This window comes from Heterodontus francisci, chromosome 10 (assembly GCF_036365525.1).
Source record: "Heterodontus francisci isolate sHetFra1 chromosome 10, sHetFra1.hap1, whole genome shotgun sequence".
Taxonomy (NCBI): Eukaryota; Metazoa; Chordata; class Chondrichthyes; order Heterodontiformes; family Heterodontidae; genus Heterodontus; species Heterodontus francisci.
In genome coordinates this window covers 93489108-93502925 of record NC_090380.1, presented here as the reverse complement: position 1 = coordinate 93502925, position 13818 = coordinate 93489108, and the positions used below count along the sequence as shown (strand labels likewise).

Genomic DNA, 13818 nt, shown 5'->3' with positions numbered 1-13818 from the left:
ACATGATGGCTCATGAATAAAGTAGAAAAGTGTCACATCTTTACACGGAGTCACTCTCTTCTGAAGTCAGAGTTGAAGTAAAAACAGAAAGTGCTGGAAATACTCAGCAGGTCAGGTTGAAATGTTAACTCTGCTTCTCTCTCCACAGATGCTGACTGACCTGCTAAGTATTTCCAGCACTTTGTTTTTATTTCAACTTACAGATTTTCAGCCTCTGCAGTATTTTGATTTTATATCACAGTTGAAGTACATTGGGGTCAGTTCTAAAGGATTGCTAACCATCCTATATTTATCTCAGGAATTCTTGATGCTGAAATGGCAAGTATTTCACTAACCAGGTCTAATATCACCCTTAGTGTGAAAAAAACCAGTTACCCACAATAGCCAGGATTGTTTGCTTCGATGCACTTAGCAAATGCTAGAACTGTACACAAAGAAATTCAGCACCCCACCGTGTATAATTTTCAAAGTATTAAAAGTAATGGTCAGAAACGCCAAATTCTCCAATTTGAGGTTCTGGAGTGTACCATAAACACAGAAGTGGAAAACTCAGGGCGTTACACTAGGGCATTTCTCAACTATGCAATTTGTTCCACCACAACTGACATTATTGGCTGATATATTTAACTGATTGATTAATTATGTTTTTACTTTCAGAAAGATTTTTTTGCTGGTTGTATTTTGTATGATTACGGGAAAAGAATCAGCATTTGCAGGGATAATCCAGGTAATTATAGACCGGTGAGCCTGACGTCAGTGGTAGGGAAGCTGCTGGAGAAGATACTGAGGGATAGGATCTATTCCCATTTGGAAGAAAATGGGCTCATCAGTGATAGGCAACATGGTTTTGTGCAGGGAAGGTCATGTCTTACCAACTTAATAGAATTCTTTGAGGAAGTGACAAAGTTGATTGATGACGGAAGGGCTGTCGATGTCATATACATGGACTTCAGTAAGGCGTTTGATAAGGTTCCCCATGGCAGGCTGATGGAGAAAGTGAAGGCGCTTGGGGTCCAAGGTGTACTAGCTAGATGGATAAAGAACTGGCTGGGCAACAGGAGACAGAGAGTAGCAGTAGAAGGGAGTTTCTCAAAATGGAGACGTGTGACCAGTGGTGTTCCACAGGGATCCGTGCTGGGACCACTGTTGTTTGTGATATACATTAATGATTTGGAGGAAAGTATAGGTGGACTGATTAGCAAATTTGCAGACGACACTAAGATTGGTGGAGTAGCAGATAGTGAAGGGGACTGTCAGAGAATACAGCAGAATATAGATAGATTGGAGAGTTGGGCAGAGAAATGGCAGATGGAGTTCAATCAGGGCAAATGCGAGGTGATGCATTTTGGAAGATCCAATTCAAGAGTGAACTATACAGTAAATGGAAAAGTCCTGGGGAAAATTGATGTCCAGAGAGATTTGGGTGTTCAGGTCCACTGTTCCCTGAAGGTGGCAACGCAGGTAAATAGAGTGGTCAAGAAGGCATACGGCATGCTTTCCTTCATCGGACGGGGCATTGAGTACAAGAGTTGGCAGGTCATGTTACAGTTGTATAGGACTTTGGTTCGGCCACATTTGGAATACTGCGTACAGTTCTGGTCGCCACATTATCAAAAGGATGTGGATGCTTTGGAGAGGGTGCAGAGGAGGTTCACCAGGATGTTGCCTGGTATGGAGGGCGCTAGCTATGAAGAGAGGTTGAGCAGATTAGGATTATTTTCATTAGAAAGACGGAGGTTGAGGGGGGACCTGATTGAGGTGTACAAAATCATGAGAGGTATAGACAGGGTGGATAGCAAGAGGCTTTTTCCCAGAGTGGGGGTTTCAATTACTAGAGGACACGAGTTCAAAGTGAAAGGGGAAAAGTTTAGGGGGGATATGCGTGGAAAGTTCTTTACGCAGAGGGTGGTGGGCACCTGGAACGCATTGCCAGCGGAGGTGGTAGATGCGGGCACGATGGAGTCTTTTAAGATGTATCTAGACAGATACATGAATGGGCAGGAAGAAAAGAGATACAGAACCTTAGAAAATAGGCGACATGTTTAGAGAGAGGATCTGGATCGGCGCAGGCTTGGAGGGCCGAAGGGCCTGTTCCTGTGCTGTAATTATCTTTGTTCTTTGTTCTTTATTCCTTTCCTGCTTACCATCAATATGCGAGACAGGCAAACTGGCAGTATCAGAGTCCTGCCCAACAAGGTTTGCTTGCAGCATGCTAGCTTCCTGTATTACGCCTGAAATCCTGTCAGTGTAAGGATATGGATTTGATATTAATTTTATCAAAACCTAGGAAAAAAAACACAAAGCAATCAACAAAAATAACAATTATTTTTGAAAATTACTGAAAGACAGCCATCTTAATAGTCAACTTTCAAATCAAGTGAAACTGAAAATCTTATTACTTTCACTTAGCAACAACACGCTAAATGTTAAACTTGTTGGATCTAGTTAGTCTACAGTTTTTAAATGCTGCAATATCTTACGATATCAAGCAAAGAGTCAGATGCTGATGCTATATGATGCACCAGTACGCAGTACCACAGAGTGGAGAGACACTGAAATACCTTCCACTTTGCAGAGTTTCTGACTTAGCTATGCTGTGTGGGGCACCTTTGGGTGTACCAGTAGAAACTGAAAACAGGCTGTTGGCTAAGTGGTTGCCACTGTAGGAAGAAAGGCAAGACTGCACAATCATACTATACTGCGTATAACATAGATCCAACTACTGGGAACAAGCTATTCACCCCATCGTCTCAGTTGCAGAGATAAGGGAGGATCTAAAAGTATAAAAAATGGGTAAAAGATGATGCATGTCTTTTCTCAGAGGTTATGCACTCTCTACAATACTGACACTAGGTAATTTTAGGATAAATATCCTTAAATTGTGTCGTCAGATCAAACCTGTATTTTGCAGAAAATGGGAGTAAGCAAATAGATTTGACAATCTTGGAATTTCTTACAACAGGATATCATCAGTTCATTTTCACTGGGTAGAGGCATCAATTTACAAGAACTGAATACATTAACTTTAATTTTATGCCACCATGTTCTTAACATGCAACACAACAATTTTTTAAATTACAATTATAACAGTGACTGCACATCAGAGTACTGCATTGACTGTAAAGTGCTTCAGGATATCCTGGGGTTGTGAATAGTGCTATATAAATGCAAGTCTTTCTTTCTAATAGAATTCACTATAAATTTAGCTGACGGAAATTAGTATTTCAAAATGTGGGCGGCACAGTGGCGCAGTGGTTAGCACTGCAGCCTCACAGCTCCAGCGACCTGGGTTCAATTCTGGGTACTGCCTGTGTGGAGTTTGCAAGTTCTCCCTGTGTCTGCGTGGGTTTCCTCCGGGTGCTCCGGTTTCCTCCCACATGCCAAAAGACTTGCAGGTTGATAGGTAAATTGGCCATTATAAATTGCCCCTAGTATAGGTAGGTGGTAGGGAAGTATAGTGACAGGTGGGGATGTGGTAGGAATATGGAATTAGTGTAGGATTAGTATAAATAGGTGGTTGATGGTCGGCACAGACTTGGTGGGCCGAAGGGCCTGTTTCATTGCTGTATCTCTAACTAACTAAAATGTCAAGAATATACTTTGCATGGACAAACTACCCTCAACACTACCACACAATAGAAAGCTTACATTTATTTAATATCTTTAATGATTTCTATTCTTTCATGCGATATAGGCATTGCTGGCAAGGTCAGCATTTGTTGCCCAGCCCTAAATGCCCTTGAGAAGGCGGTGGCGAGTCACCCTCTTGAACTGCTGCAGTCCATCTGATATAGGTACACCCACAGTGCTATTGGGAAGGGAGTTCTAGGTTTTTCACCCAGCGACAGTGAAGGAACAGCGATACAGTTCCAAATCAGGATGTGACTTAGAGGGGAACGTGCAGGTGGTGGTGTTGCCATGCATCAACTGCCCTTGTTCTAGGTGGTGGAAGTCCTGGGTTTGGAAGGTGCTGTCGAAGCAGGCTTGACGAATTACTGCAGTGCATCTTGTATAAGGTACACACTGCTGCCACTGTGCAGCGATGATGGAGGGAGTAAATGTTTAAGGTGGTGGATGGGGTGCCCATCAGTGGCCTGTTTTGTCCTGAATGGTGTCGAGCCTCTTCAGTATTGTTGGAGCTGCACTGATCCAGGCAAGTGGAGCATATTCCATCACACTCCTGACTTGTACCTTGTAGATGGTGGACAAGCTTTGGGGAGTCAGGAGGTGAGTTACTTGCCACAGAATTCCCAGCCTCTGACCTGCGTTTGTAGTCACAGTATTTATATGGCTGGTTCAGTTAAATTTCTGGTCAATGGTAACCCCTAGGTTGTTGACAGTGGGGGATTCAGCCATTGAACATCAAGGGGAGATGGTTCTCTCTTGTCAGAGATGGTCATCACCTGGCACTTGTGTGGCACGAATGTTATTTGCCACTTATCAGCACAAGTTTGAATGTTGTCCAGGTCTTCCGCATGTGGACTCGGACTGCTTCAGTACCTGAGAAGTTGTGAATGATAATGAACATTGTATAATCATCAGCGAACATCCCTACTTCAGGTCACATGTGAAACAACAGAACACTACCCTGAGGAACTCCTGCAGCAATGTCCTGGGACTGAGATGGTTGACCTCCAACAATCACAACCATCTTCTTTTGTACTAGGTATAACTCCATTTCCCCTGACTCCCATTGACTCCAGTTTTGCTAGGGCTCCTTGATGGCAACCTTGGTCAAATACTGCCTTGATGTCAAGAGCAGTCACTCGCACCTCACCTCCTGAAATCAGCTGTTTTGTCCCCGTTTGGGGCAAGTCTGTAATGAGGTCTGGAGCCAAGTGGCCCTGGCGGAACCCAAACTGAGCATCAGTGAGCAGGTTGTGCTGTGTAAGTGCTGCTTGATAGCACTGTAGACAACACCTTTCATCACTTTACTAATGTGTGAGTAGACTGATGGGGGGAATAATTGACCGGATTGGATTTGTCCTGATTTATGGGGCAGGACATACCGGGGCAATTTTTCACATTGCCGGGTGGATGCCAGTGTTGTAGCTGTACTGCAACAGCTTGGCTCGGAATGCAGCTAGTTCTGGAGCACAAGTCTTCAGTACTACTGCTGGATGTTGTCAGGGCCCATAGTCTTTACTGTATCTAGCACATTCAGCCATTTCTTAATATTACATGGAGTGCATCGAATTGGCTGAAGACTGGCATTTGTGATGCTGCGGACCTCAAGAGGAGGCTGAGATGCATCATAGACTTGGCACTTCTAGCTGAAGATGGTCGCAAATGCTTTTTCTTTCGCACTGATGTGCTGGGCGCACATATCATTGAGGAGGGGGATGTTTGTGGAGACTCCTCCTCCGGTTAGTTGTTTAATTGTCCACCACCATTCATGACCGGATGTGGCAAGACTGCAGAGCTTTGACCTGATCTGCTGGCTGTGGGATTGCTTAGCTCGATCACATGCTGCTTCGATTGTATGGCATGCAAGTAGTCCTGTGCTGTTGCTTCACCAGGTTGGCACCTCATTTTATGTATGCCTGGCGCTGCTCCTAGCATGCTCTCCTGCACTCCTCATTGAACCAGGGCTGATCCACTGGCTTGATGTAATGGTAGAGAGAGGGATCTGCTGGGCCATGAGGTTACAGATTGCGGCTGAATGCAATTCTTCTGCTGCTGCTGATAGTCCACAGAACCTCACGGATGCCTAGTTTTGAGCTGCTAGATTTGTTCTGAATCTATCCCATTTAGCACGGTGGCCATGTCAAGACAATGGAGGGTATCCTCAGTATGAAACACAGAAACATAGAAAATAGGAAGAGTAGGCCATTTGGCCCTTCGAGCCTGCTCCGCTATTCATTATGATCATGGCTGATCATCCATTTCACCCCATACCCTTTGATCCCTTTAGAACCAAGAGCTATATCTAACTCCTTCTTGCAAACAGATAATGCTTTGGCCTCAACTGCTTTCTGTGGTAGCAAATTCCACAGGCTCACCACTCTCTGGGTGAAGACATTTCTCCTCATCTCAGGCCTGAAAGGTTTACCCCATATCCTTAGACTATGACCCCTGGTTCTGTACGCCCCACCATCGAGAACATCCTTCCTGCATCTACCCTGTCAAGTCCTGTTAGAATTTTATAGGTTTCTATGAAATCCCCCCTCACTCTTCTGAACTCCAGTGAATATAATCTTAACCGACTCAATCGCTCCTCATACGTCAGTCCCGCCATCCCAGGAATCAGTCTGGTAAACCTTCGCTGCACTCCCTCTATAGCAAGAGCATCCTTCTTCAGATAAGGAGATCAAAACTGCACACAATATTCCAGGTGTGGCCTCACCACGTCCCTGTATAATTGCAGCAAGACATCCCTGCTCCTGTACTCGAATCCTCTCGCTATGAAGGCCAACATACCATTTGCCTTTTTTACTGCCTGTTGCACCTGCATGCATGAAGTCGGGGTTTCATCTACCCAAGGACTCTGCGGTGGTCACTCCTACTAATACTGTCAATAACAAATGGATCTGTGACAGGTAGTTTGGCAAGGGCAAGGTCAAGCAGGTTTTTAACCTCTTGTTGGATCCCTCAACACCTGCCGCAAGCCCAGTCTGGCAGCTATGTCCTTCAGGACTCGGAAAGCTCGGTTAGTAGTGGTGCTCCCAAGCCACTCTTGATGACAGGCACCGAAGTCCCTATTCTGTACATTCTGTGCCCTTGTTACCCTCAGTGCTTCTTCCACTTGGTGTTCAACATGGAGGGAGAACTGATTCATCAGCCGAGGGAGGACAGTAGATTGGAATCAGCAGGCTTCCCTGCCCATGTCTGACCTGATGCCATGAGACTTTGTGGGGTCCAGAGTTAATATTTAAGATTCCAAGGGCAATTCCCTCCCGACGGTATACCACAGTGCCGCCACCGGTGAGTCTGTCCTGCAGATGGGACAGGATATAGCCACCGATGGTGATGGAGGTGTCGGAGACATTGGCTGCAAGGTATGATTCGGTGAGTATGACAAGGTCAATCTATTGCTTGACAATTCTGTCCAATAGCTCTCCCAATTTTGGCAGCAGTCCCCCACATGTTCATGAGGAGGACTTTGCAGGGTCGACAGGGCAGGGTGTGCTGTTGTCATTTCCAGTGCCTAGGTCGATAACGAATGGACCATCCAGTTTTATTTTATTCGACTTTTCTGTAGCGGTTTGGTACAACTGAGTGGCTTGCTATGCCATTTCAGAGGGCAGTTAAGAATTAACTACATTGTTGTGGAACTGCCGTTCTTTAAATAGTCATGGGATCGTTTACATCAAACCAGAGCGGGCAGATGGAGTCTTGGTTTATCATCTTCAGAAGAGGGGAACTCTGTTAGTGCAGCCATTTCCCCTAGTACAACAGTGCAGTGTCAGCCTAGATTATATGATCGAATCTTTGGAGTAGGATTTGAACTTACAACCATCTGAATTGGAGGCAGAAGTGTTACCACTCAACATTTGTGCCACACAAATGGCGGGCAATAACCATCTCCAACAAGAGAGAATCTAACCATCGTACCTTGACGTTCAACAGTATTACCACTGCTGAAACCTCACCTTCGACATCCTGTGGTGGGGGGGGGGGGTTACCACTGACCAGAAACATAAGCTGGACCAGCCATACAAATACTGCGATTACAAGAGCAGATCAGGGGCTGGGAATTCTGCAGCAACTAAACCACCTCCTGACTTCCCAAAGCCTGTCCACCATCTACAAGGCACAAGTCAGAAGTGTGATGGAATATCCTCCACTTTCCTGGATCAGTGCAACTCCAGTAACACACAAGAAGCTCGACATAATCCAGAACAAAGCAGCCTCATCCACCATCTTAAAAGTTCACTCCTTCCTCGAACGGTGCACAGTGACAGCAGCGTGTACGATCTACAAGATGCACAGCAGCAACTAGCCAAGGCTCCTTCGACAGCACCTTCCAAACCCACGATGTCTGCCAGCTAGAAGAACAGGGCAGCAGGTGCATGGGAACGTGACCACCTCCAAGTTACACACCATCCTGACTTGAAAATATATCGCTGTTCTTTCACTGTCACTGGGTCAAATTCCTGGAACCCCTTTACGAACAGCACTGGCCTTTCCTTTCCGGCCTCCTTGTCTCGAGAGACAATAGTCAAGTGCCTAGAGGTGGTCAGTGGTTTGTGGAGCAGCGCCTGGAGTGGCTATAAAGGCCAATTCTAGAGTGGCAGACTCTTCCACAGGCGCTGCAGATAAAATTGGTTATCGGGGCTGTTACACAGTTTGCTCTCTCCTTACACTGCTGCCTCTTTTCCCAACAGCACTGTGAGTGTACCTATACTACATGCACTGCAGCAGTTCAAGCAGGCAGCTCACCACCACCTTCTCAAAGGCAATAAGCGATGGAAAATAAATGCTGGCCTTGTCAGCTACAGTTACAACCCATGAACAAATGTAAAAGAGTCTGACACTTTGGGCTGGATTCTAAGAGTCTGCCACCGAAGTAGGCGTAAAATAAAAGTGGCCCACCCACATGGGTGCCACATCACGGAGCCGCCACAATTGCAAACCCGGCGGCTCATTTGCATTGGTGCGGCGCACGCATCCCTCAATCACGCGGAGGGGGTGGGCTGAACAACGTTGCAAATGGCTTCAGGTGACAAAGGATCAGGTGCTGGTGCCATATTTAAAGGGCAACCAGACCTGCATCAGTTACAATGCTGCATTTTCATACTTCTCCGTGAAGATTTAAACTGCAAATTAAAAACAACCTTCAACAGGAACATCCTTGCTGCCAACAAAGATGTCAGAGACGCGATCTAGGGTGGCTCTGCAGTTCAGCGATGCCGCCCTTCTCACTCTCCTCCAGGCTGTTCCAGCAAGGCAGGAGGTCCTTTTCCCCAGTAATGGCATGAAGAGCACCACCCGCCTGACCAGCAAGGACTGGAACCAGTGCCGCAAGAGAAGTAACGATCTACTTCGCTCGGCCAAGGTAAGTGGCACGTTTTTGGGGCCCCATCTGACCCGGGTTAGTCCACACTGAGTGGCACATGGGTGTGGCACATGACTCAGCCTGACATGACGGTGCTGTGCTCTGGGGGCACATGAGGAATTGAGTCATTCACATATACAGACACCCATGTGGCATCAATCCTCCCCGCCCACCCTCCCTGTGTTTAACAAGGCAGTGGCACCCATGTGCCACTCCCTTGTTGAACACAGGGAGGGTGGGCGGGGAGGATTGATGCCACATGGGTGTCTGTATATGTGAATGACTCAATTCCTCACGTGCCCCCAGAGCACAGCACCGCCATGTCAGGCTGAATCCATCTGACACACTGACTGCCACCCACCTTTTGTTGTAGCACCCCTGTTGTGCAAAGTGCCATGTAGTTGTATGTCAATGTTTAACATCAGCATCCTTGCTCTCCCAGGCAAAGAGAGGGCATAATGTGTGGGATTCCGCCAGAACTGGAGGTGGGGTGCCGGACCTTCGTCCACTGACCAAGGTTGAGGAGGAGGCCCTCGAAATACGTGGAGGTCATGTAGGACGGCCAATTTCAGAAGTGGAGCTTGGCGTCCATGGTGAACATTTATTTCTTTGACAAACGCAATGATTATTCCAAACATTTCTTTTGTCGACACAATGCTGTCATCTTACTGATATGTACACTAGTGAATCTAAAACTGTGCTCTTCACATTGTATCTTGCAGGGCGACGCTCCAAGATGGTACTGGAGGCCCCGAAGAGTGTCGGCACCTCTGAGGAGGAGATGTCCTCAGAGGACGCAGCGTCTCACGGCACTCCCACACCTTCCATCAGTGCAGAAACACTCACATCGCTGGGAATGCGTTCAGCTTTAGAATCTGGATCATAAATTGGTGAGAGCGCCACGCATGCGCCCGAGCAGCTGGCTGAGGCAGAGACAGGCGAGGCCACTGACAGTTGGAGGACTGTGGGCGGCCAGGCTCATGCTGAGTCTGAGGTTGATGATGACCCTCTGGTGTCGATAGCACAGGGCATACTGGAGTTGCAGGGAGCGGTAAGGCAATCTCTAAAACTAAAACTAAACATCTGGCAGAGAAACCACAGGCCACGTGCAGCCATGCGCAGACGATGGGGGAGTCCATCCAGGCCATGACAGCTGCCATGTCCTGGGCAAATGACCACATGGCTTCCTCCATGGACAGGATGGTGACCCTCATGGGAGCCACATCACACAGATGCGCACTGACCTGAAAACCATTGCGTCAGTCATGAGCTGAATGCTGCAGAGGCTAGGAGAGAGAGAGAGACCCGGGGCTTGGACACTGCCTCTGCTCCTGGTCTTTCTCAGGAGTGTAGCAAGGTTCCCACGAGCCTTCAGAGGGAAGAGGAGAGCCAGCCATCCATATGTGGAGGCCCCTCTCAAGGTGCTTCCGATGTGGACACTGGCCCCTCAACCGGTGAGTGCAGCTCCAGCTGCCACATCTGAGGAGACCCCTACACTGGTACAGGAGGCGCTCAGACAGCCGGGGCCCTCCAGGCCTCGTGCGCACAGAGAACGACTGCCCAAGTCATCCAAAGCCAAAGGGCAATCTGATCAGCAGCCTGCCTCCAGTCAAGCTGCTAGTGCACAGCTTGCACAGAGAAAGGTCACCCGCAAGCGGCTAAAAAAGACACAATGACACATAGGGGTTATCACATCTATGTTGTGTTAACTTATTAAATGTGTTTGTGTAACAGGTGTCTCCTTTTTACTATGTTAATGACGCATGCCAGCATGTGCCGACTCTTTCTTCTCCCACGACATCACTGCCCTGGAGCAATGCCAAAGTACAGAAAATCATCATCGGCATGCCAATCTGCATGATGAATGCACTGCATGGGTGCAGTCACATGGGCAATGGCTCAGTCATATGCTGCCAGTAATAGTGGTGACACAGATGTCACAGATACAGCAGACTGCCTACCGGATGCTTCACAGTGATGTGTGAGATGGGGAGCATTTGAGTTCCTTACAGATAGTGGAAGCACTCAACAATGTGGTGTTGGTGAGCACCCCTTGCTCTTTGCAAGTCCTGTCTGCAATGCCTCCATTATCTGTCCTCCACTGCATGTATCCTGCTGCACCTCCTCTGTGTCCTCATCGTGTGAGCATGTCTCCTGCTTCTATCTCTACTTTTCCTGCAAGGCCTCCCCCCTGTGTATTGTAAAGTATGGAGTAGCACATCACATAGCAATAATGCTCGCTACCCTTTCTGGTGAGTAGTGTAGGCAGCGGAATCACATCTTAATGGTAGCTCGCATGAGGCCTCGGCAGCCGTTGTATGTCTCCTCTGCATCGCTGGCGCTGTTTCTCACTGGCGTCAGGAGCCATGTCTGCAAGGGGTCGCCCTTCTCTCCAAGACACCACTCCGGATCTGAGACGGTGCAGTGAAGAGCCTTGGAACCTGGGCGAGGCGCAACATGAATGAGTCATGGCAACTACATGGAAAGCAATCTCACACTTGCATGAAGTGTTTACTCTGGTCACAAACTAGCTGCATAGTAAGTGAGTATAAGCCCTTTCTATTCAGGAATGCAGCTGATTGTCTGACTGGAGCCTTGATGGCCACATGCATACAGTCGGTGAACCCATGCAGCTATGGGACTCTCGTGATGGCCCCAAATCAGATGGCCCTTTCGGACTGACCCTCAGGCTGTGTGCTGAAGCACACATATCCAGCAGCCCTCCTGTACGAGGCATCGCTGACCTCCCTGATACAGCTGTGCACCACACAGTTAGCTGGTGAGTTCCTGGAATGATGCGGAGGCGCAAAAGGTAAGAGCTGCGGTGACTTTGAGGGCAACATGCACAGGGTTTCCATCAAACCCCATCGCCTGCAGCTCATTATTCAACAGGGCGTAAACACCTCTCTGGACATCTGCAGCCACCTCTAACACTGGTGATCCGTCAAGTGCAGGTACATCATGCGGGGCCTGTAGAGCCGCTGTCTTCTCTGACTTCGAAAGCACCTTGGTGGCTACTGCTCACTTCCATGAGGTTCCATGTGGGCTGTGCCTGCCTGTTGGTTCGGACTCCGGCAGATATGGCTCCTCACGGCAATTGCATCAAGAGATACAGGATGGACCAGTCCCGTCTGAACGCTGCAGGTGAACTCTGTGCATTCAGTGGATCAACGGCATCTATCAGGGCAGACAGTGATGTTGTTTGTTGCTTCAGCTGCGTTCCAGCATCACCTATAATGGTATGGCATGACATCGCCCGTACTAGCTTGGTTTGTCAGCAGGACAGTATGAACACGGTCATGTTACTGAAATTGCGAGGATGCAACCATTGGCCACATGACCTTCAACCCAAGATCATCGTTGGCCCATACCCCACACAGAAAGGGTCATATTGTGCTATTACTCCCCCCTTCACCAAACAGCGTTGGCCATCATGCCAAATGCTCGCGTGCACACAACCACTTCACAGTAGAAGGGCATGGGGTCCCTCCCTGATCTCATGCACAGTAAGGTCCCATTCATCGGAGACCCCCATCCACCTCCATTCGCCTGCGCCGAGGACAGATGCTTCGTTGCCGCCAGCTTAACACAAATGTGAATGTGACGGCACGCGAGTGCCACACATCTGAATGAAGATTGAAACCTGCTTCCTGGATCGCTGCGGCTTGCATACGAAGTACCAATTTGCATGTTGTATTGCAGGTCCTGTCACCAAACCGGGGAGGGCGGGCGGCCACACTGAGGCCTCGCCGCCACCGAGATCGGCATGGGGCCTGTTGCCGTCGGGAGTGGGCCTCCACCTCAACGATCTTCATTGCTGCCCCCGCCAACGTCCCCGATGGTGGAGGGGCTTTAAAATCCAGCCCTTTATCTTTAAAAGAAACCTATCCAACCACATAAATGTTAAGGAGTGTTGAGGTTGAAATGGAATCTCCTCAATCTTGTCACTGAACACATCTGCTCCACTAATTGATTGTAATATTGAATTGAGTACTTAAAGGATAAGTATTATCTATTGCATATACTATAGAGGTACTTTTTTTTTTGCAAACATGGAGTACAGGACCTGTCAATATAATCTAAACTGTACTTACTCTTTCAAGAAATAAAATGACACTCTCTTGTTCCGATTCAGAAACAGACCAAAGAGCTTTCATCCACAGTTCCAGTTCTTTCGAAGTGTATTCAAAAATTCCACTCTCTTTTAAAACCTAGGCAGGAAACAAAAGCACACAACACTTCAAGGCTACCCACTGGGAGAGTAAATGGTACAAGAGGCCACAGGATAAAAGGAACCCATGAAGTCCTAGGTGTTAAGTTTACTGTTAGAAACTCCAAATCATCTTAAACAGGAATAAGTAAAGGAACTCAGTTTTTAAGTACTGGATAAAATTTATTTATTTTGTGATTCTGAATGCATTTACAAGCTGAAGCTTGTAACTTCAGGTGAAAGAACAACCTGACCAACACCTACATGTGTAATCTAGTGCCCCAAGTATTCAAAGGAAATCAACAGTATTGGATGCAAAAGATCTTTTTTTGGAACACAAAAAGGTCCTCGTACAGTGAGAACTAAAAGCCCTAATCTGCTATATGCTATTACATTTATTGTGGTCATAAGAGATTCAGTTTAAGAGGATGCATGTTTATTTTATGTCAAGTAAAACTGAACACAGCCTAAGAACGTATTCCGAAGAAGGGTCACTGACCCGAAACGTTAACTCTGCTTCTCTTTCCACAGATGCTGCCAGACCTGCTGAGTGGTTCTTGTTTTTATTTCAGATTTCCAGCATCCGCAGTATTTTGCTTTTATCTAAGAA

At 47.4% G+C, this 13818-nt stretch overlaps 1 protein-coding gene across 7 annotated transcripts in view; it reads right to left on the bottom strand.

The window, feature by feature from the left end:
• Positions 1 to 13818, bottom strand: part of urb1 (URB1 ribosome biogenesis homolog) — a 158967-nt gene that overhangs the window by 79104 nt on the left and 66045 nt on the right. For all 7 annotated transcript variants that reach the window (XR_010975862.1, XM_068041058.1, XM_068041061.1 and 4 more), the window contains 2 exons: positions 13093 to 13209; positions 2145 to 2283 (listed from right to left, as the gene is read on the bottom strand). Coding sequence is in view for 6 of the 7 variants with exons in the window: in XM_068041058.1 (XP_067897159.1) it covers positions 2145 to 2283; positions 13093 to 13209 (256 nt within the window). In the remaining variant the exon portion in view is untranslated. The remainder of the gene's footprint in view (positions 1 to 2144; positions 2284 to 13092; positions 13210 to 13818) is intronic.